The sequence below is a fragment of the Micromys minutus genome, assembly GCF_963924665.1.
Source record: "Micromys minutus genome assembly, chromosome: 3".
Classification (NCBI taxonomy): Eukaryota; Metazoa; Chordata; class Mammalia; order Rodentia; family Muridae; genus Micromys; species Micromys minutus.
In genome coordinates this window covers 21,877,999-21,900,368 of record NC_137972.1, presented here as the reverse complement: position 1 = coordinate 21,900,368, position 22,370 = coordinate 21,877,999, and the positions used below count along the sequence as shown (strand labels likewise).

Sequence of the window (22,370 nt, the reverse complement as noted above, 5' to 3'; positions counted from 1 at the left end):
TGGGGGCACAGGGTCTATTTGCATGAAGCGGCAGGTGACTGAGATTTCCCTGACAAATCACAGGCTGCCATGGCTCCACCTCGGGGAGGCCCCAAGACGCCACCTGTCTCCTCCCCGGCCAGTCCTAGCCAACCCCACCTCCAGCAGACACCAAAGCCAGGATGTAGAGACCGGGCCCTGGCTAGGGGGCTTCATGTTCTTTATTGCACAGGTTGGGAGAGGATAGGACTGTCTCCTCTGTGTGTTTCTTATTAGGAACAGTTGGTCTTCAATCCTCGCCATGCCTTTCAGAGAGGCAGAGTGATCTTTGCCTGTCCTAGTGCCTGTCCCAGGGAGTTTGCAACTCCCTCAGCTGGGGCCAGGCCTAGCTCCCAGCCTGATGTGTTCTAGGCGAAGTCTGTGTGGCAAGCTCGTGAGTCCAGGGTCTGGTGGCCCTCGTAGGTCCCAGATGGTAGACTCGGCGTGCCACTATGTCCCTGATGTCACCCAGGGCCTTCTCACTGGCTCCTTCACAAGTCGAGTGGCCATATCCTAAGAAGCTGGCCATTCACAGTTCCTCTCGGACCCGGAGTGGCTTCCCAGCTTTGTCTTGGACCCACCGAAGCTTGTGACTCGGGGGCTCTGGGGAAGGGTCTCTGCTGAGGATTTCTTCCTCCTCCTCTGCTTCCTCCTGCAGCAGCTCTTTGGCTTCTGTCCACTCCTGAGAATGGTGAGAACTGGGGTTCAGTCCTCTGTACCCACTTTTCCTGGGCTATCTCAGTCACCCAAGAGCGTCACTGGGAGCCTCACCCACTCACAAGCTTCCAGTGACCGCTCGCCCGTCTTCCCACCCCCCTCACTTCATCCGCCCTACCTGCTCCCTGTGCTCAGGTGCCCACGTGTGCCACAGCGCTAGAGCACAACGCCGTCCCCGGGTCACAGCCCACACACCATGGGGATTCTCACCCCCAGAGCTGAAGGCCACGAGGCGCCCACATCGAGGACGAACCTGAGCCTGAGGGGTGCAGGAACACAGCATCAGACTTCCTGTCTCTCTATTACTCCTCACTCCCTGACTCGGAACTAGCCTGGGGCAAATGAGAGGCTGGCCCAAAGTCAGGAAAGAAAAATGCTAAACCAAGGCTGCCGGACGTGGAAGCCAAAGGGGGCAGGTGCCTTTTGGAGGGTCTCTTGTTAGTTCCCTATTCTAGAGCCTGACCTTCCCTGACTGACTCCATAGGACTGGAGAGAAGAGATCTGAGGATCCCACAGCAGCACCAGAAGGGATGGAAGGAGCCAGGGGGACCTTGGATGGATGCATTTCCACCCTAGGGAAACCCTAGACTTCGTGAGTGTGTTCCTTCCTGTTTATGCTTTAGGGTGATGAGTAAGTCAGAATTCCTCTGTACACAGGCTAGCCTGGAACTCCTGTCCCCGCCTCCCTAATGCTTGGATTACAGGTATTTACATACTACCATGCCCGCCCCTCTTCCTGACCATTTCTAGGACCAGGAATAGAAGTCTCCATGATCAAAGAATGGACAAATAGTAAATAATAAATACTAGAATAATGAACATTCATCGACTGTTTATTAGTACAAGGGACTGCTCATTCTTTTAAGCATATTATATAAATTACTTTTTAGGGGGTCAAAGTGATGGCTCGGGAGTAAAGATGCTTGCCACCAAGACCAAGGACCAGAGTTCAAGCCTTAGAAGCCACACGGGTGAAGGAGAGAGCCAGCTCCTACAAATTGTTCTCTGTCACACACGTGCTGTGATAGCGTGCACCCGGCCCTACACCCACTCCTTACACATGCACACACAGATGCACATATAAAATAAACATTAAAAAAAATCACTTCTCCTAGTGCTGGAAAGATGGCTTAGTAAATAATGTGCTTGACGTGCAAGTATGGGGCCCCGAGTTCGGATCCCCAGACCTCACATAAAAGCTAGATAAAGCAGCTCATGCCTATAATCCCAGCATTCCTGGGTTCTGATGGGACATAGTGACAAGAAGATGCACTGTGACGTGCACATGCCCCAGCATGTGCGCACACCTGCATGCCACACAGCATGTGTGTGCAAAGCCAGTCATGGTAGCACACGCCTTTAATCCCAGCACTTGGGAGATTAGAAAAGGCAGGTCTCTGTGGTTCAAAGCCATCCTGGTCTACACAGTAGGCTCCAGCCGGCCCCCGCTACACAGTGAGACCCTGTCTCCAAAATGAAAAGAAGGGAAGACCAGCTAGTCAGTCACTTGAGGCGGTGCTCCTCTATAATCTTAACACTCGGGACACTTAAAGATAGCTGTAAATTCAAGAGTAGCCGGTGATAGTTCAAGGCTAACCTGGTCTACTGGTCTATGTGGCAAGACTGTAAATAACAACAAACAATAAATAAAAATAATACCAATGTCAATAATAATAGGTACTATCGTTACCCTTAGTTAGGAAAGTGAGTCTCAGATATGCTAAGAACCCCAATATAAACTCTAGTCCAATGGTTCTGGCTGTGCCTGTACCATGAGCTCCACTGGGGCCTCGCTGTGGGGAGGTGGGGTTAAACCTTCAGGTCCCTAGAGCAGGGACACAGGGCTCTGTGGGGCTCCAAAGGTTGTGTTTCACTCTCCCTTGGCTTTTAAAATATATATATATATTTTATTAGTGTATTTATGTGCATGTTTGGTCTCCATGTATTCCTGGTGCCTCAGAGGATGGAAGAGGGGGTTGGGTCCCTGAAACTAGAGCTAGAGATGGTTGTGAGCCACCATGTGGATGCTGGGAACCAAACCAGGTCCTCCGGATGAGCAGCTTGGTGCCCCTAACCACTGAGCCATCTCTCCAGTCCCTCCTTGTTTTGTTTTGAGTTTTTACTGCTTTTGTTGGGGCCCCAGGGTGAATGTTGCAGCATGGTGTGGAGGTCAGAGGAAAACTGTGGAAATTGCTTCTCTCCCTCTCCCATGTCAGTTCTAGAGCGATCAAACTCCGGTTGTGAGGCTTAGGGGTACGCACCTTTACCCACTGAACCACCTCACCAGCCAGTGTTTCATTTTTGTTAGAAGGTGTCGTAGTACATTGTTCAGGCTAGCCTTGTCTCCCCCAACCTTAGCTTCTCCAACAGCTTGAACTACAAGCTTGAACTACTACCTACCTATGCTTAAGAATCCTTAGGAGATAGGGCATACCACGAAGGCAGGGTGGGGGACCACTTAGAGATTTGTGGGGACTCAATCGACGTCAGCAGAAAGCCTTGAGCTAGTAGAACTAGAGAGTCAGGGAGAGACAGGGTGAAGGTGGCCCCAACTATTTCCCTGCATTTGCCTCTGGAGAGCTTCTGTTTTGAATCCTGTCCCCACAGCTGGGCCCTCTGCCCCAACCCCCTACCGTGACAGTGAGGGCGTTGGGCTGTGTGAAGAACAGGTCGCCTCCCTTGAAGTCATCGTTGAGGTAGAGAAGTCCACTGGGAAGTAAAAAAGGCAGGAGGGAGGCAGTGAGGCTCCCATCCAGGCCCAGGCCTGCAGCTAGACAGCCCTTGTGCCTTTGTGTGCCTATCCCAGAGAAACTGACTATCTACCTATAGTCTCGATAGGTGTAGGCTGGGGGCTCCCGCCAGCATTCGCCCGTGTCAGGGTCCAGGACACAGTTGTCTGCATGTACCGGGTGACTCAGGTCCATGCGCTGTTCTTGTTCACCTAGGGTGTAAATGGATCTAGTGAATGAACCAGGGTCCCTACCATGCCCACCCTCCCCACCCCACCCCACCCAGATGCCCGTAGCTCCTGGGATAACAAACGAGCAGAGATGTTCTCTGTTCCCAGTGAGGCCAGTAGGGGACTTCCCGCAGTGAAGATGGGGGCGGAGACTGGGCAGGCACGGTGGGGTACCCTGGTGGTTACCTTCTATGGCACTTCGGCACACCAGGTGGGTGAAGGAAAGATGCAGTGGTCGGTCCGGGGAGAAGTAGGCCTGGGTCAGGGTGCGAACTCGCTCACTCGCCTCCAGAAGTAGTTTAGCGCCTGGCCTTCCCACAGTCCCAGCCCGGGCCAGCTGCATGCAGAGAGAGGGTCCATGGAAAAGGTAGGCCTAGTTCTAGCCCCTGTGTGTCCCTGATACTAATCTTCTGTGTGGGTCTACTGTCTGTCCAGTCGGCCAAGCTTCTTCCAGCAACTCCATGACAACGCTAGGGTCCCGAGTCTTAGGATATGTGATCTAGGTCCCAGAGAATTCCTCCTCAGAAGCCCAGGCCTGGTATCCAGTTTCCTGACCTGGAGTCTCTTCTTAAGCCTTGAGCACCAGGCCAGTCACGGGGCTTCCTCTTACCTGAGCAGCCTTGAGCACCGTGAGCCCCTCAAACCGTTCATGAGGACTGTGAGGGGAGCGGCGGCCACGGTAGCCTGACCTGGCTCCAGCCTCAGCTGCATCCTGAAAGAGAAGGGGTTTACACTGAGTCACTCCGGACCCACCTCCCTGCCATGCGTGGCCAGGCTCTCCTGCAGGCCTTTCAGGTGCCTGGAACTGAATAGAAACTTCCAGAACTCCCTTGTGATTGTTTCCCGAGCCGAGGTCCTTCCCCAGAGAACGGCAATTGTCCCGGTTGTCCCAGGCTGTCACTCTCAAAGAAAAGCTGCGGAATGCTACTGACCCAGGGACCCTGTGGCTATTAGGAGAGGATCCGCAGTGGGAAGAAAGGAAGAGAGAGAGTGGCAGAAGAACAGAGCTGGGGTGTGGGAAGGAAGTATACCTCCCTCCCCCGGGAGGCAGGAGTTCTGCAAGCAGGACCGTTACACAGGGTCTGGCAGGCCACTTCAGACAGGAAGTGTGAGGCGTTGAGACATCGCTGATCCTGTCCCACTGATAGTTTTCTGGAGAACCTATGGCTCCATGGCTTCACTGCCTCTAACACCGGATCCCTATTGCCCTCCTGCCTCCCATGACTCCTCGCCCAGGCTCGCTCATGTTGGATGTCTCCCTGTGAAATTTCTTTTTCCCTTTGAGACAGGTACCATTCTGTAGAGAAGGTTGGCCCAGTCTGGCCTCGAGTTTGCAGTGAAGTGAATTCCTCCTTCCCTTCCCAAGTGAACCACCACACCCTGCAGACATTCATTTTCCAGCCTACTTGTATACTTGCCAATATCTGTCTGTCTGTCTGTCTGTCTATCTATCTATCTATCTATCTATCTACCTCAGAGAGTCCACCTGGTCACACAAGACATCCAAGCTGCCTCTTTTCCTTCCTCTGCAGTGCTGGGATCAAACCTTGGGGCTAACCCATGCTAAGCAATCTCCACCACACCAAACTGCATACACGGTCGGCCTTTTGAGATGCTATCTCATGTAGCCCAGGCTGACCTTAAAGTTGATACCTAAGAAAGGACGATTTTGAACTCCTGCCTCTCCTGCCTCTGCTTTCCTAAGTGCTGGTTACGAATCTGTGCCACCAAGCCTGGTTCATAAGGTGCTAGGAATCAAACCCAGGGCTTTGTTTGAATTGGACAAGCCCTCTATTGAATAAGGTAACCTCCTCATTCCCCAGGATTTGTTTTAAGATATAAAATACATAGAAAAACCAGCTCATAAGGGGGTAAGTCATATGAAGAACATTAAATAGGGTTACGGTTTTAAATGTGTTTGCCCCCAAAATACTTAAAGAGGTGCCGTACACATTGAAATTAATGCAGAGCTGCCACTTGGATTATTGAAAGGGAAAACCAGAGCAGAGGTCCTGAGGCCAGATTGAGTTAAGAAACCGAAAGATGTCTAATACTTGAGGCTCCCCTCGGTGTCGCTCTCGGTCTTCTGCAGACTTAGTCCTTAACTTCCCACTTTTATTCCTTTGCCGGTCTCATCTGCGTCGTCCCTCTTGTCTTCGAACCTCAGACCCAAGTTTCTACCATGCCTTCTAAAGTCTGCCACTAGAGGGGGCGCCTGAGTCCACAGAACGCGGCTCTTGGGTCGTCTGCACTCGGAAGTGAACCGCTTAAATCCTCCAGTAACTGTCCACCATCTACCAATAAAGCTGACGCTCCCTGGCAGCGGACGGCCCTCTCTGCTGATAGGCTCTCTCCCTCTTCCCTGTACTGGCGTGATAATAGCCGAGTAACAGCAGCAGTGGATCCCGTGTTCTTCATTCACCTGAAGGCTTCCTAAAGTACTAACCTTATTTAACCCTCAGGACAACGCTACGATAGAAACATTATGATCAGTCTTACTTTACAAGTGGGAAACAAACTCACAGACATTTAAGTAAATTGCTCAAAGTCACAGAACTGGATCTGGGTCTGGACCATACTCTTTTGCTTGTTTTTTGGGGGGTGGGGGTGGGGATTCTTATTTATTATTTATTTATTTATTTATTTATTTAGAGATAGGCTTTCTCTGGGTAGCCTTGGCTGTCCTGGAAGTCACTCTGTAAACCAGGATGGCCTAGACCTCAGAGATTCAACTGCTTCTGACTCCTGAGTTCTGGGGTTAAAGGTGTGTACCACCAGCCTGGTCCGCACTCTCAACTGTTTTACTGCAGTTCCCGGAAAGCGCCTTGTTCCTTCTTCCTCCTCTTCCTCCTCCTCCTCCTCCTCTTTCCTCCTCCTTTTTCTCTTCCTCCTTCTTTTAAAATCTTTCTTATCATTTTCTTTTTATATGTATGGGTATTTTGCCTGCATGTAGGTCTGGGTTGCAGATTGCCAGGAACTGGAGTTACAGATGTTTGTGAGTCACCACGTGGTAGGAACCAAACCCTGGTCCTCTGGAAGAGCAATCAGTGATCCTAACCACTGAGCCATCTCTCCACCCTCTCCCTCTCCCTCTTTGTTTCTCCCTTTCCTTTCTCTCTCCGCCGCCGAGAAGGGGTCTCTTTTACATTGCCCACACTAGCTTCAAACTCCCAAGCCCAAACAGTTCTCCCGCCTAGGCCTCCCCAGTAGCTGGGACAACTGAAAATGAGTAAGGATGGAAGCACCGGGGAAGGGAATCCAGAATCGCATCGGATCTCTCAGGTAACCAGGGAGCCTTCCATGTGTACCCAGACACTTTCATCTTGTCTTTTCTTCCTAACCTTTGTTAAAGCATAGCCACCCTGGCCAGGTGTGAGACAAACACTTACAAGGCTGTCTTTGTCCTTTAGCACTGAAGGTTAGGTGGGTTGCTGAAAGGAGAATCTTGAATTTGTTAGGCCAGCCTAGACAAAATAGCAAGATCCTGTCTCAGTAAGAACACCCACCCTATATCAGCTTCATTAAGATGCAAAGGAGTTGGGTGGTGGTGGCCCACATCTTGGATCTCAGCACTCCGAGGCAGAGGCATGTAGATCTCTGTGAATTCAGGGCCAGCCTGGTCTACAGAGTGAATTCCAGGACAACCAGGTTACACAGAGAAACCTTGTCTCAAACACCAAAAACTAAGAACACACACACACACACACACACACACACACACACACGGAACATAGCACCTTCACTGCAGATGGAACCCTGGACCATTCTGGAAGCTCTGGAAGCTGCAGTCACTGGTGGGCATTAGCAGTCCATCCACACCCACAGAGCTAGCAAATGGCACCCATGGAAGAGAAAGCTCCTGCCTTTAATCCCAGCACTTGGGAGGCAGAAGCAGGTGGATCTCTAAGAGTTCAAAGCCAGAAAGGCCAGCCTGGTCTACAGAATGAGCTCCACACAGCCAAGGTTAGATAGAGAAACCCTGTCTTGAAAAAAAAAAAAAAAAGTAAGAAACTTGAGACCTTGAGACACAGGGACACAGGGTGGACATAGGGGAAGAGGAAGGGGCAGGCGGCGGAACCTGAGGGTGCCTCACCAGGTGACTGAACTCACACCATCATACCTTGGCCAGCTGCAGTAGAACCCCACACTCGGATGGAGTTAGCAGCCCATCCAACACAGCTCGCTCCGACCCGTTCAGCTGCTGGGCATCCTGGGTGAGGGTCACACCCTCCAGGAGAAGGGCATCTACAAGAAGAAGGATTGGGGCAGATGTCCCTGGGGCTTAATTCAAGATCAGCTGGCAGACTCCAGCCCCTCAGGCTTCTGCCTCCCGAGCTTCCCCACCTTGCTGTTTTATCTTCCCACTCCCACTGTCACCTCCTGCCCCCCTCCCCCATATGTATTAAGGAACTCACCCTTCCAGTAAGTCAAGGGCTTCTGTTGTGGAGGCTCATGGTCCCAGGGCTTCTTCTCTTGATCCTCTCTCGGGTGAGAGACATACTCAGTAGACAGTGCAAACCTACCCTTTCGCCTCCCAGCCTGGGCCAAGTGGCCCCCATCATAGGATGTGCCCTACCTGAGCTTCTCTCTCAGTGCCTTAGGGATGAAAGCCACTGGGGTCCAAGAATCCTGTGATAGTCAAGAAAATCACCCTCACCCTCCGTGACTAGCTCCTGGGATTCCTGACCTTAGAATCTGAAGGTCTTTATTATGGCCTTCCCGGTTCCAGGGAGGAAGGCAAAGGAGGGAGAGCCTGGGCTTAGTGCCGGAGCTAGCTCACCTTCAACAGCCTAGCGCCTCAGGTTCTAGACCAGACTGTAATGAGCAATGACTTCCCTCACAGTTTGCCAGGTGCTAAGGCTTTATACTCGCAGCAAGATTTGAGGTTTAAAGTTTGTAGTGGTCTAGGAAGCAGGAAGTTCCGATGTGATCACTTCTCAGGCGACAGTTCCGAGACACAGAAAGGTGGACTTCACACAGCTGATAAGTGGTGGAGTAGGACTTAAACCAGCCTCACAACCCTCACTTTTAGCCAGCGGTTCTCAGTGAGTGATTTGACCCACCCCACCAGGGGACATTAGACAACATCTGGAAACTATTGATTTCGTGAATTAGGGGCTATCAGTGTGCTGTTGATATTTAATGGGAAGGAGTCAGGATAACATCTAAATACTCATCAACGCAGAGGGATAGCCCATCCCTCCCCAACAAAGTACTATCAAATCAAAAATGTTTTTCCTTCTTCCCTTCATCCCTCCTTCCCTCCCTCTTCCTTCCTTTCTTTTTCTTTTTGCAGTGATGAAGATAGAACCCTGGGAGTTTGTGTGTGCTAGGCAAACATGCATCACTAAGCCATCCAAGCTCTCAAAAAGTCAACAGAAAATCTCCTGGGTTAAGTCCCAGCTTCACTGGGATGGCACTGGGTCCTCACAGCTAAAGAAGGGTGATGGGTTCAACCCAGATGACATGGTTTCAACAACAGGGCTGTGGAATGTGTGTGATCTTTGCCATTTATAGGTAAGGAAACTGGGATAAAGGCAAACAGGTAACCAGAAGGGATCTGTGGCAGAGAGTGGTCCTTAGCCATGCATGATCCCATGACCATTTAAAAAAATGATTTATTAACATTTATCTTCTGTGCATTGGTGTTTTACCTGTATGTGTGTCTGTGCGAAAGTGTCAGATCCTCTGGAATGGAGTTACAGGCAGATGCAATCTGCCATGTGGGTGCTGGGAATTGAACCTGGGCCCTCTGGAAGATCAGCCAGTTGTCTTTAACCACTGAGCCATCTCTCCAGCCCTTCCCATGTCCATTCTAACTGTAGGTCCCTGGGAACCTGCGATGCCTGAGTTAGGTCTGCAGGGCTGTGGGCACATGGGACCGCTGCAGGTGCGTATCCATCAAGCATCACTGTGCCTCACAGAGATGAACAACACAGATCTTTACCGGGTCCTTGAAGCTGATGCCCAGATGCTCCATGGAGTAATATAGCTGTCTCTTCTCCCCAAGGGAGCGGAGGATGAAGCGCTGGATGTCCTGAGCAGGGCAGAGACAGAGGAGAGGGGAGAGATAAGGAAGATGGAAGGGAAGCTGGGAAAGGGGGCGACCTGGCTTGTGTGGGACATTTGCACGCTTGTGAGAGCCTCACAGGCCTGATGCTGCAGCGGTTCAATTTTCAGTGTCTGGGTTCAAAGGAAGAGAGGACGCGAGAGACTTTGTGTGTACACGTTTGTGTACGAAGGCAGACATAAAGTTAAGGGGAGAGAATTCTTCTGGGAATAGACTCCCAAGTAAACAAAACCTGATACGTGGGGGCAGGGAGCTAAGGCAGAAGTCAGAACCTAGCATTGGGTACCTCTTCAGTGGCTAAAGAGGTTGTGAAGCCAGAATGGGCTGAGTGTGGTCTTGAACACTTTAAATCCCAGCACTCAGGAGGCAGAGGCAAGCGGATCACTGTAGTTCCAGACCAGCCTGGAGTATATAGTGAGTTCTAGGCCAGCCAGAGCTACATATTGAGACCTTGTCTATGAATAAATAGACAGACAGATAGACAGACAGACAGATTTTTCAGTGATTAAGAGCACTTGTTTATCTTGCAGAGGACTCAGGCTCAGTTGTCCACACCTACGCGGTGATCCACGACCATCCTAACTCCATTTCAGGAATTTCCACCCCATACCACACCACACCATCTTTTGTTGTTGCTGTTGCTGCTGTTTTAAGACAGGATCTCGCTATGTAGCCCTCCCTGGCTGTCCCGGAACTCACTGTGTAGACCAGGCTGGCCTGGAACTCACAGACACCAGTCTGTCTCCAGCTCCCGAACTGCTGGGATTAAAGGTGCACACCACACAATGGCTCCATACCCTCCCTGACCTTTGAGAGCGCATATGTGCAGGCAAATAAAAGAAACTAAATAATAAGTAAATACACAAGAAAATGAACGAAATAACCAAAGGAGCCAAGTGAAGTCTAGAATCCAGGCCACTCCTGGGTGTTTTCCTTGTTCCAGGCCCTACCTGTCAGTGAGTATTGGGGGAGGGATTACCTCTCGTGGTTCCAGGCCAGGTCTCGGCTCTCCCAACTGAGCTTGGTACTGGTTCAGAGCCCTTTTGGCAGCCTCATCTTCTGGGTAGAAGAGCAAGACACTCAGGACATTTTCCATGGCCTGGGACACATTCCCCACTGGAGTTGGAGGAAGGTGAGAAGGGGTGAGAAACAAGACAGAATAAAGAAACTGAAGGTCACCTGGGAAGACCGGCAGCTCCAGGAAGTCCCAGCCCGATTTTGGGGTGCGCCCACCCAGCACTTCTTTCAAGAGCTTCCTCAAACATACCTTCAGATGTCAGGGTTCAAAGAAGAGGAATCAGGGAGAAAATGAAAGGGAGGGGAGAAGCAACCAGGGCTGAAGGAGCCAGTAACCCATCTCCTGAGCTTTGCACAATGGTGCCAAAGGACACCATCCTGGAGAGAAACTAGCAATGCAGAGTCAGACAGAAAGCAGAGATAGATGCGGCTCAGAATGGCATCGGAGACAAATCTTCACCCCCAGGCTCCGTCCTTCCCAAGCTGACCCTGAGCATAGGCCTCATGCAGCCGTCTCAGCTGGCTGGGGAGGAAGTCCTGGACAGGGAAGCTGCGACCAGGACGGGTGGCTGTATCTGCCACACAGCGCTGCCGGCACTTCAGAACCTGGATCCAGTGTCCTGCAGAGAACACAAGTGAGCCTTAGGCTGCCGTGCTCCTCTGGCAACAACATCATCTCCCACAGCACGCGGTCCAGGCCCTCACCTGCAATGGCTTCATAGAGACCCCCCTGGCTCGCTTCCTCTTCTTCAGCCCCTTGGTGCTCCTCAGGTCCTTCACAGCCAGCGCGGCAGCTCTCCACGTGGGCCAGGCTCCCCTGGAGGGCCTCCTCTAGTTTGGGTAGAGCCAATGCTGCCTCCCGTTGCTGCAGTAGCTCCAGGCCAGTGTCATAAGCTGCCTGTGGGGAAACCGGAGCACTTAGTTCCTTGAGATTCGAGGTGGACGGGAGGTATCAAGTAAAACTGGGAGGTCAAAGGGCATGGTGACATATGCTTTTAGCCTGGCACAAAGGAGGCAGATCGGATCTTATTGACTTTGAAGCCAACCTGGTCTACAGAGCGAGTTCCAGGCCAGCTAGGTCTATACAGCCAGACCCTGTTTCAAAAAGATAGGAAGGTGGAAAAGAAATGAGCTTATTTGGAACATCAGTATCCTATTCTATACACCCAGAGGAAGAACAGGTGTGGCCTCAGAATCGGACCGTTAGAACAGAACACAGAGGAAGCTCAGTGCTAGGGAAACACTTTTCACGCAGGGCAGTTTCCCACCAGCACTGAGGATCTCACCCAATACCGGGGCGTCACCAGGTCCTGGAAACTCTGGGGTCGTATTGCAGACATCCTTCTGTACTTAGCCATGTCTTCCCGCATCTGCAAGTGTGTAGGGTTTGCCACAAAGAAGGTGTGTGCTGCAGAAGCTGCCAGGTCCAACTTCTTCAACTAAGGATCCAGAGAGATGAGATATGAGAGTTCAGAGGGATGTGTGTGTGTGTGTGGGGGGGGTTGGGGTGGTGTCTGTCTCTCTCTCTCTCTCTCTCTCTCTCTGTGTGTGTGTGTGTGTATGTGTGTGTGTATGTGTTTGTGTGTGATGGGCGGGTGGAGTTTTAGACCTCTATCCCTTCACCAGCCTCCCCCAGGGCCTTATGGAAGCCTAGCCAATCAGAACTGGAAAACACACACACACACACACACACACACACACAGTCCCTCGGAAGCCAGAATGTTGGGATCCCCAGGACTCTGGTACAGAAAGAAAGACGATCTGGACGCTCAGAGTGGTGGGCCATGGGCTAAGGACCTCAGGATCTCTGGTTTGGAAACAACGAAACGAGGCGAGGGTGGGGTGGGGGGGATAGATCTTGAATGACAAGAATCTGCAGGCCTCTAGGACCCTGAGCTGAGGTGTGTGTAACTACAGCCCCTCCCTCCTCCGTCCACGTAGGCATCAGCTACCATCCTGGAAAGCGCACACTGTCTACTACTACAGACCCAGACGCCAGCCTCAGCTGCTGAACTTCCTTCTCCAAACCAGCCCCGCCCCTTCAGCCTCTCCGAAGCTCAATTTTGCCCCAAGAGAAAGCTCCTGCTCAAACTCCCACTCCTGAACGAACACTTTCTGTCTCTCTGTCTCTGTTTTTCTCTCTGCGTGTGTCTCTGTCTCTATTTCTGTGTCTGTCTCTGTCTCTCTGTGTGTGTATGTGTGTGCCTGGGTGTGTGGCTGGTTTGGGGCCCTTCACCATCTGCTTTTGGTATCTAACAGGCTGTATTCATTCACATAGACCCATTAAAATAAAACTGTGGAGGCCTCCCTCTATATTCGGTCTTCTCCCACTCTTTTTCATTCCGATTTGACTCCTCCCTACCATGATCCCCCCGCTCTCTCCCCTTCTGCGGCCATCGCAAGTCCTGGCTACCGTTTTTTATGATGGTACCCACTCAAGAATAGAAGTCCGTTAGACGCCCCCCTCAACCCTCCCCGACTCCACCCCCGAGTCCGGGCGGCGAGTATCCCGCCCTCTCCTGGTCAGCTCCAAGTATGACAGTCACTAAGCTTGGGGTAGCACCCTGGCCAGTCCCCCCGCACCTGGTAGTAGGCCCTCTGCAGGTAGTTGTAAGGCTCCCGTCGGCGGAAAGCATCCCGCAGCGCGCTCCCCACGCGGAGCCGCGCCGCGCCCCCCGGGCCCAGCCTCCGCGCCGCGCACTGGGTCAGGCACTCGGCGCGGCGGAGCGTGGCGCGCAGAAGCAGCGGTTCCCAGGTCCCGGGCCCCGAGACAGGTTGCGGGACTCCGAGGAGCTGGGCGGGGAGCGCGGCGCCCGGCTCGGCCGCGCAGCTCGCCCCGCAGTCCTGGCGCGCGCGGCCCAGCGCCTCCCAGCTCCGCAGCGCCTCTCGCAGCAGAGCCACCGCGGGCGCCCAAGCCCCGGCCGAGTAGGCTCTCAGCCCGTCCGCATAGAGCAAGTCCGGGGCCTGGGGAGGCGCCCCCGGCGACAACTGGGCCAGGCCCGGGGGCTCGGAAGGCTCGGGGGAGCCCGGGGGAGGCAGCAGCAGCAAAAGCAACAGCCTCAGGAGCCGGAGCATGCTGCCCAGAGCCGCCGGCCCACCGCCGAAGGGAAATGCGGAGACCGGAGGGAGGGAGAGGAAGGGGGAGCAGGGGGAGGAGAAGGAAGGAGAGATGGAAAGGAGGAGGGAGAGGAAGAGAGAGGGAATGGGTGATGCCGAGGAAACCTGCTGGGTTTAGGCCTGCCGCTGGGGAAACCAATGTGAGACCACGTGAGAATTCTGAGGGACACATGGGTCTAGCGAGGGTAAGAAAGGGACATGGAGAAAGAAGGGGTCGCCGGTGGCGTGGGGCTAACTTCATTTCCGTCTATCCTGGGGTCCTGGGAAAGGATTCTGGACGCCCCTCACACGTTCTTCTGTCAACCCACCGTATGAAGAAGGATCTTCGAAACGCTCCATGGAAGAGGGTGACTCTGGGCTTAGGACACCAATTCTGTCACCAAGACTTTTTACCCAGAAAGTGAGCACCCTGACGCATTTAGGGGAGATGAGAATTGTGCGCTTTTACTAAATTAAACATAGATCCTTCCCACCTCAAACACACTCAAGTGTCCCATGCGCCAGCTACCCCAGGACCATACGCTCCTAAGCCCATTTCTTCTGTCTGCACGTTGGGCCGGCTCTTTCTATACCTTTCACTTTCTCCATTTTGTTCTCAATGAGCCACTCTCCCTCGCCCAAGCCACTGACCATTTGCCACCGCAGACGCTGAACACCAAGGTTTCCATGGCAACACTTCAGCCTTTTAATACATTTTGCTAGGGGTGAAGACGGGTGAGTTGGGTATCTGGTCACTTGGATGGGAGAGAGCTGGGGCTCTAGAGCCCGGATGTAGCCCCCCATCTCCCTGGAGGCAGCTGCCATAGACTCAGGGCCAGAATGAGGCATACTCACTCACGGCCCCCTCCTCTAAGTTAAGCTGGCCCATGTGGCCTTACAGGGTCAACTGGGGGAAGATAGGGTTGCCTGGCCCCCAGGGTCTTCCCCAAGCCCTTGAACTCCCCTCGCTCCCTGTCAAGGAACAGCGTCTTCCTGCACTTAACCCTAAAGGAAGTCCAACAGCTCGGCTATCAGGAGACCCTAGGGAGAGTCGTCGAGGTGAAAAACCCAGCGGCCTAGGCCTACGAGGAGAGGGTCCTGGTGATGCAGTTGGAGAAGGCAGAGGTGTCTCATCGATGAAGGTGGTAATCTCCTCCCGGAAGAAACCAGGACCTCGTGGGGGTCCCCCGGCTGACCCCAGAACCCCACTTTCTAGAAACTGTCTAAGGCTGGCTAAGCCCCCACCTTCAGCCTCTTCCTCATCCTCCTCATCCTCCAGCCTGTGCCTTTGTCCCAGGTATTCTGGAGGGCCTGCAAGGGCTCTGCTCTGGGCTGGGAGGATCCGGATATCATCGGATGATGACCACTTGTGCAGGAAGGAGCCTGGTGCCCGAGGAGTAGAAAAGATGTTGGTCTCATCGTGGGATAATCGGCGGGACAAGGGGACCTGGGAAGAGGAGCAGGTGAGACCTGGAGGTGCTGCAGAGACAAAGGTAGAGGTGACAGGAACCAAAGTGGGGACTCCACAAGATGGCTTCATACTCTTCCTCTTCTCCAAAGCATTTACTCTAGTGGGCAAACCTGGTTCTGAGAGATCTGAGGGAACCTTTCTTCCTCTCATCTTTCCTTCACCTGACCCCTAGGGCACCCTGAAGTCTACAGCCATGGAGTCGTGGTGCAGGGGACCAGAATGGAGGTGAGTCCTTCTGCCCCATACCTGTAAATAGTGAACTCTCTCAAGGGGTGGGAAGAGCATGTGCCGTCCAGGTAGCAGTTTCACCTGCGTGGGGTCCCGACTCCCTGACCCTGTGGCCCCGTTAGCATCAAAGCGAATTTTGCACACTCGGCCATCTGTGTAATCATCACAGGCACCATCTAGGAAAGAGAAGGAACCATGTGGTTACAGGCAGAGAACACCCACCCATCCCCTTCATAAAGTCCAGGGTGAACCGTTGGTTCCCATTAGTCCGTAAGCCCCAGGAGGATCTGTGGCTAGCTTTCTTTCTTTCACTGACTCCATGGTCTTTCATACAGGCAAACATTTTTGCTTGTTCTCCAAGAATTCTCCCAAGAGCAGGGAATCTCTTTCGGGAAGCTTAGCTGCCCTTTAACCCCACACCTTCTTTTCATTAGGACTGAGGACCCTTTCTCTGGAACTCTGCTTGGCATGGACCAAACTGGGCAGTGTAGGCTAGGAGCAGGGGCCTGGTGAAAGGCGCAGGAAGCAAGCCTTGGATTGCCAGGCACATGGCCAGGCTAGGGGGAGCCTGGAGCTGGCTCCAGCTTAGTCCAGCAGGGGGCACCCCAGGGCAGCACATCTCCTCAAGGAGAAGGGCAGTAGAAAGGACAGAAGACAGAGGTGTCCAAGAAAGAAAAAAGGCCCCATCCCTCCTCTGACCGTCGTCACCATCATCCTCGGACATGATAGCCACACACTGCTCCCACACTGTACGCGCGTCTGCACGGTAGCGCTCGCAGGACCAGATGAAGGAGGGCAGGAGCAGGGTCTGTACCATGGAGCACCACAACACAGCCAGCACCATCCATGGCGGAGCCGAGTCTGACTTCAAGGAGAAGAAGCTCACCACCTGACGGGGAATGGGGAATGGCTGGTCAGGGTTGTGAGACCAGGCCCCACCTAAGCCTGACACCCACCCTTAATGCAAGTGATTAGGAAGGGAGGTGGGTGAGCATTGAGAGGGGGCTGAATGAGGAAAGGCGAGGCGGGCTATAAACAGACATTGGGGGCTTGAGTCGGGTGGGGGGAGGGGAAGAGCGAGACTTCAAGAAAGTCAGAGACGGAGAAACCCCGAAATCGGGCCTGGATAGTGTGGTCGGGTGAGCCTGGGGTTTCCACTCAGGAGTGCTCAGAGAATGATTCTCCAGAGAGAATCGGGGAATCGATGAAGGCTCAGGGCAGCTAGCCCGGTGAGAGGTTGAAGAGTGGGGGGGGGGGCAGTGGAACTGAAGACTAGACGTGGGAGCAAGGAATGGTTGATGGAGCTGGAGAAGTGGGTGGGGGTGAGGATTGCTGACAGAGACAGGGAACCCCAAATGTTAGGAGACAGGGAGAGGAGAGGATGGAGCTTCTGCACAGCTGGTAGAATTGGAGGGCCCTGAATATCAAAAACGGGTGGAAGGACCTCAGTCTCACCAAGATGGGCACCCCTGTGAGTGAATCATAGAGAAAGACGATGGCGCTGACCAAGTTGGTGACCTGCAAGGATGTCTTGGCAGATTCGGAGCCATCCAGCGAGGAGCGTCGCTTCCCTCGAGTGTCCTCCACCACAATGGCTGGCACCTCAAAGGCTGGCCGGGTACCCAAGCCCCCCAGCCCACCTGCCTTGGCTCCCACACTGCCCCCCGCTCTCCGGGCCTGCCGAGCCCTCCGGGGCCGGGCCCACAGTGTCTGATAGAATGTGATAGCCACACAGACCAACCCCATGACAATGCCTCCAAGAAGCAAGAGGCTGAAGCAGACACCAAAACCGAGGCCAATCTTGGAGACTATGAACTGGCAGCCTCGGGCATAGTAGCGTTCCCCATTGTTGTGCCAGCCAATGGAGGGTAACGTGGAAAGGATAAAGCTGACCATCCAGATGCCCATGACGGCATGCAGCGCCTGCTTCTTGGCGTTGCTGAGGCGGTAGTTGACAGGCCAGCGCACCATCCACATGCGGTGGTAGGACAGCGAGGCAACCGTGAAGCAGGTGGCCAGGGCCAGCGTGTAATAGGTGGACACAAAGACCTTGCAGATGCTCTCGTTCCAGTCATAGTCAGAGGAAGCCTGGCGCCGGAGCTGCACCACGGCGAAGGTGGTGAGGGGCACAGCCGCCATCAGTATGTGAGTACCAGCCAGGAAGCAGAGGAGCAACTCCAGCGGCTTGTGCTTCTGCTGTTTGGCTGAGATGCTAAGGATGATCCAGGCGTTGGCCAGCAGGGCCAGGAGCCCACAGGCCAGCCAGGACAGGGCGTTTGAGCGTAGGGAGGCTTCTTCTGCCCCCAACCCACCCCGAGCCATTCTATACTTGGCCCCACCCCCACCCCCTTGAATTCCTGGGGGCGGGGGCTAGGTCTCACCCTGGAGCCCCACTCACACACACCCCCATGATTCCCACGATCCTTGCCCTGTGGCCAGGCAAGCTGACCCCAAGTCTTCCTTCCTCCTCAGCATTGCATGAGTGACCCTGCTAAGGCCAGGTGGGTGGGGCAGGGGAGAAGGCAGAGAATCAATAGAGGTGGTAGTCCTCTGCCTCCATATTGGGTGGGGCTTTTTCTTAATTATCCCTGTAACTGATGGAAGAGGCAAGCAGGCTGCTTCCCCATCTATGAAGCTGGCTGGGGAGCTCTGATTCGCATGCTGGGACTTCCAGGTCTCCTTCTCCAGTGAGGCTTGACCAGTGGGAGTGGGTGTCTTGGTACACAGGGGTGGAGCTCAGTCACCTGGACAAGCTGTGAGGGAAGATGAGATGGAGGAGCAAAAATTAGGCCTGTGTCGCACTCTAGCTCACTTTCTCTTGAAACTATAGAAATGGCTGCTGAGGGTCACTGGGGTCATTCAGAGCATTCCCCTGCCTTAAGCAGATGCCCGCTTACCCACAGGGATAAGACTTTATATACTTCCAGACTACATGGGAAAGGCTCCCTGATCCATTCCTTTTAGCCTCTTCTCCCTGCTTTAGAATTCCAAGTTTCCTTCTTATAATAGCCCATGCTCAGAACTACCCACCCCTGTCTCCATGTCCCCAGATCTTTCTTCAGTTGCTAATGGGAGACGTGCGCTGTGTTCCTTCTCGGGGGACTCACATTAAAGCCATTCTCCTGGACTCTGTAGTCTTTGTGCTCAGCTCCCTTATCTAAGCCTGGGTCTTTACCCCCTCAGCTACCTAAGGAAAATGGGAGAAAGAAGACCTGGGGGGGGCGGTGAGCTAGGAAACCTGAAGGCGGGGAAGCCACTGACATCAGAAGCATCCAGAAATGGAAAGAGGGGGGACTAGGGAGAAGGAGGAGAGTTTGAGCAGGAGAGAAAGAGGGGGAAAGTGGTAGTATCTGAAAATAGAAGGGAAGGTTCAGAAGCCCCTGAGGCAGAGATATTGGACAGAGGTGGGTGGCAAGGACGATGGAGGTGGGAACCTGGGAACAGAGAACGTGAGGGGGGAAAGCCAGACCTTAAATAGGCTCACTGACCTCACTAGGAGATCTTGGGTCTCTCCCCCTGGCTCAGAAACTCAGTTTCCCTCTGATGGAGGAGAGGAGGAGGGTTCTGGACTTAGTGACAAGGTTCAGGGAGACCCGGGGAAGGCACTAGGAAAGCAAGTGCAGCACTGAATAGTGCAGAGGCTGTAAGGACCGGCATGATGGCTTGGGGCAGACGGGAGAAGTGGGGCACAGCTGTGACACCGTCTATTTCCTGCGAAGAACCTTAGACCCTCTAGCTCTCCCCCAAAAGGTCCCAGTCCACCCCCACCTTTGTCTCTCCCCCCCAGCCCAGTACATCCTAGTTGCCATGGCAATGGACAGCCAGGAGGAGGTGTAGGGAATTGGTCCCCCCACTGCCCTCCCTTACAGCCTTTGGACCCCTTCCCACTCACCCTCATCCCACTCCCAGACTCAGTTGGTGGTTCTGAAAGAAAGAGAGGGAGAGTCATAAAGGGAGGGAAGAAGAAAGACGTGAAGGACAGAGAGAAGGAGGTGAAGGACAGAGAGCGAAGAGAAGGGGAGGAGGAAGATTGGGGGCTTTCTGGCCGACAGGGGTCCCTCGCCCTTCGCCTTGATGGGATAAGGTCAGGCGGCTCCTCCCTCCAGTCACCTAGGGTGTTCTCCAGGGCAGAAACAGCAGGTGGCTGGGGAGGAGGGGCGCGGAGGCAGCTCGCGGGGCGGGGTGGGGTGGGGGAGTGGAGACACTCGGGGGACCGGGCAGGGGTCCTCTTACCTCTGGCTGCGTCCTGCTCGGCTGAGGAGACGCACTCCCAACGAAGCTCGCCCGGGCTCCCGCCGCCTGCCGGCTCCAGCTCGCCAGCCCTCCTCCTTCCTTTACTCCCTCCCTCCGGGCCTCCCTCCCCCCCAGCCCGGCCTCTGGGGTTCAGCCCGCGGCGCGCTAGTTTGCGGCCCCTCGAGGCCCGTCTCCCAGGGTCATCGGCCTGCGAGCCCGGGGTTAGGGAGCTGCTGGCCAGTCTCGGGGTCGGGGGTGGCGAGGGTGGGGCGGGGAAACTGGACGACGGTGACTTAGAGGAGGAGGGGCAAGGAAGGCGCCGGGAGGGAGGGGGCGAGGAGGACGGCGGGGAGCGGGCTTCATTGGTGAAGCGGTTGGTGTCCTGCCCCCACCCCATCCCGGTTTTTCCACACGAATGAGCCCGAAGAGGCAGCTGGTGTTGTTAGGGACTGAGGAGCTAGCTGTTCAGGGAGGAGGAAGCGTGCATGTGTCACCGTGTGTCACTGTGTGCATCCTTGTGAGAGCTGTTCTTGGGGAGAGCTCAAGAGGAGCCCCGACTGAAGGCCTGCTAAAAGCTAAGGGGGCTTGTGATGCCAGCTGAGACCGCTTGTGAAGTTGGAAGTGCTTGCTTGATCATAAAAAGAAGAAGAAGAAGAAGAAGAAGAAGTGGGCTCTTGTTGCACCAGCATACACCTCTATTTCTTCTTGGAATTCAAGCATACACCTATGATGGGGACACACACAGTTTCCACACACACTTTCTCATAGTCTCTTTTCTCTCCCATACATCACCTTGTAGTCTCTCTCTTAATTACAGAGTTGCACACGATGCTTTTGGGATGTGGAGGTGGGCAATCAGCCTCCAGGAAATCTCCCCTTCTCTGGGCAACTTCATCTTCTTCTTGGCCCAGGCCTGGCAACTAAAGCCCCAAAGATTCCTGGGTCCTCAGAGAGGTGCAGTCTGTGTGTGTGTGTGTGTGTGTGTGTGTGTGTGTGTGTGTCTGTCTGTCTGTCTGTCTGTCTGCTCCCTCCCCCTTCTCTCTGTCTGTCTGTCTGCTCCCTCCCTCCTCTGTGTGTGTCTGTCTCTCTGCTACCCCCCCCCACACAGTGCATTTTATTTATAGCCTTTATTTTTTTCTGTCAGCTCAGGAAGCAGGAGTGGGGAGTGGGCAAAAATAAGAAGTGAGCAGAGATGGGGAGGGGATGTTTCTAGAAGAGGCCAGCTGGGAAGAAGAGAGGAAAACAGGGAAAGAGGTTGGGGGGGGGGGGATTGCTAAAGCAGGAAACAGGAAAGAGGCAGAGGAAAGAATTTGAGAGGAACAGATCATGACTGTCAGGGAGAGTCCGCAGACCCCTGCTGTTCCGGGATGTGTGGGGAGGTGGAAGGTAGAGCCACCAGCCATAATGCTCTGGGTGAAGGACTCAGCACAGCTCACTTCCCAGGCTCTGCGCACACTGAGCAGGGATCTCTGTGCATCGCTCTAAGAGAACTAGGGTTTTGTCCTTTGGCAAAGCACTGGGGGAAACAGTGGTGGTCAGGGAGGGATTTGTAGATAGAAGTGCTCCTCCATCCTCTCAGGATCTCTGCGGGTGCTGTGCTCCCATGCGTCCTCCGTGCCTGGGACTAGCTCCAGAGATCTGTGTGGCCTTCATCCCTGTGTCACACATAGTGGCTCTAGGAATCAGAAGCTCTGGGCTGGTCCCAACCGACCGACATCTGTACTTGTTAGCTGTGCAACCTTGGGTAGTCATTCAACCCAAGTTCCATTTTACCAGGGATTTCTGGTCATCTCTGCCATCTTGATCATCATCACTATCGGCTTGTGTGTGAGTGTGAGTGTGTGTGAGTGTGTGTGTGTGTGTGTGAGAGAGAGAGAGAGTGTGTATGTGAGTGTGTGTGTGAGTGTGTGTGTGAGTGTGAGAGAGTGTATGAGTGTGTGTGTGTGTGTGAGTGTGTGAATGTGTGTGTGAGTGTGAGAGAGTGTGTGAGTGTGTGTGTGTGTGTGTGTGTGTGTGTGTGTGTGTGGTGTACACATGAGGGTCACAGTATACATATAGGGGACAACTTTCAAGTGTCAATTCTCTCCTACTTTCAAGAATTAAACCCGGGTCCTGAGGCTTGGCAGCAGGGGCTTTTTACTACAGTGCCATGTTGCTCATCCACATGTAAGGTTTTTGTAAGGGTCGAGTACCCAGGACATTAAACTGGCTTATGAATTAAGATATGCTGTTTGGATATATGGACAGGTGTGTGTGACTGTGTGCAGGGGCGTATGGCCTGGATATGTGTCGGTGAACTGGTCAGAAGGTGAGTCTGGTCTTGCCACCTCAAACAAGAAGCAGGCAGCACGGGAGGGAGGCTGAGGCTGACCCTGGCAGCCTTTCAGTCTGCATATGCCCCTGAGAGGATGTGTGACATGCACAAGGTCCCCCACTCAGCGTGGTCCCAGAGCCCTCTCGAAAACTGTGCTGTGTATTTCCAGACACCGGGCCCACGGTCCCTGCCAGGCAAGGGGCACTGCCCTTAGATCCAAGCAGGCAGCTGGGAAGAGGTTCCAGGA

General features: G+C 53.8%; 2 protein-coding genes across 3 annotated transcripts; both read right to left on the bottom strand.

The window, feature by feature from the left end:
- Window positions 1-316: 316 nt before the first annotated feature.
- Window positions 317-13,856, bottom strand: P3H3 (prolyl 3-hydroxylase 3; the record flags this gene model as incomplete). The annotated part of the gene is made up of 15 exons (XM_080914778.1): window positions 317-700; window positions 854-994; window positions 3,369-3,444; window positions 3,559-3,676; window positions 3,881-4,031; window positions 4,305-4,406; window positions 7,815-7,939; window positions 8,110-8,177; window positions 8,271-8,323; window positions 9,642-9,731; window positions 10,744-10,880; window positions 11,270-11,401; window positions 11,487-11,679; window positions 12,068-12,220; window positions 13,365-13,856. The coding sequence occupies 15 exons, from the start codon at window positions 13,854-13,856 to the stop codon at window positions 548-550; spliced, it is 2,184 nt and encodes a 727-aa protein (XP_080770904.1). The 3' UTR covers window positions 317-547.
- Window positions 13,857-14,772: 916 nt separating this feature from the next.
- Window positions 14,773-17,898, bottom strand: GPR162 (G protein-coupled receptor 162; the record flags this gene model as incomplete). 2 transcript variants are annotated; one of them, XM_080914631.1, is made up of 4 exons in its annotated part: window positions 14,773-15,324; window positions 15,595-15,752; window positions 16,276-16,465; window positions 17,032-17,898. In XM_080914631.1, the coding sequence occupies 4 exons, from the start codon at window positions 17,896-17,898 to the stop codon at window positions 14,773-14,775; spliced, it is 1,767 nt and encodes a 588-aa protein (XP_080770757.1). The 2 variants fall into 2 exon arrangements, with proteins under 2 accessions (XP_080770757.1, XP_080770758.1); XM_080914632.1 differs by having other exon boundaries at window positions 15,111-15,356.
- Between the last annotated feature and the right edge of the window lie 4,472 nt (window positions 17,899-22,370).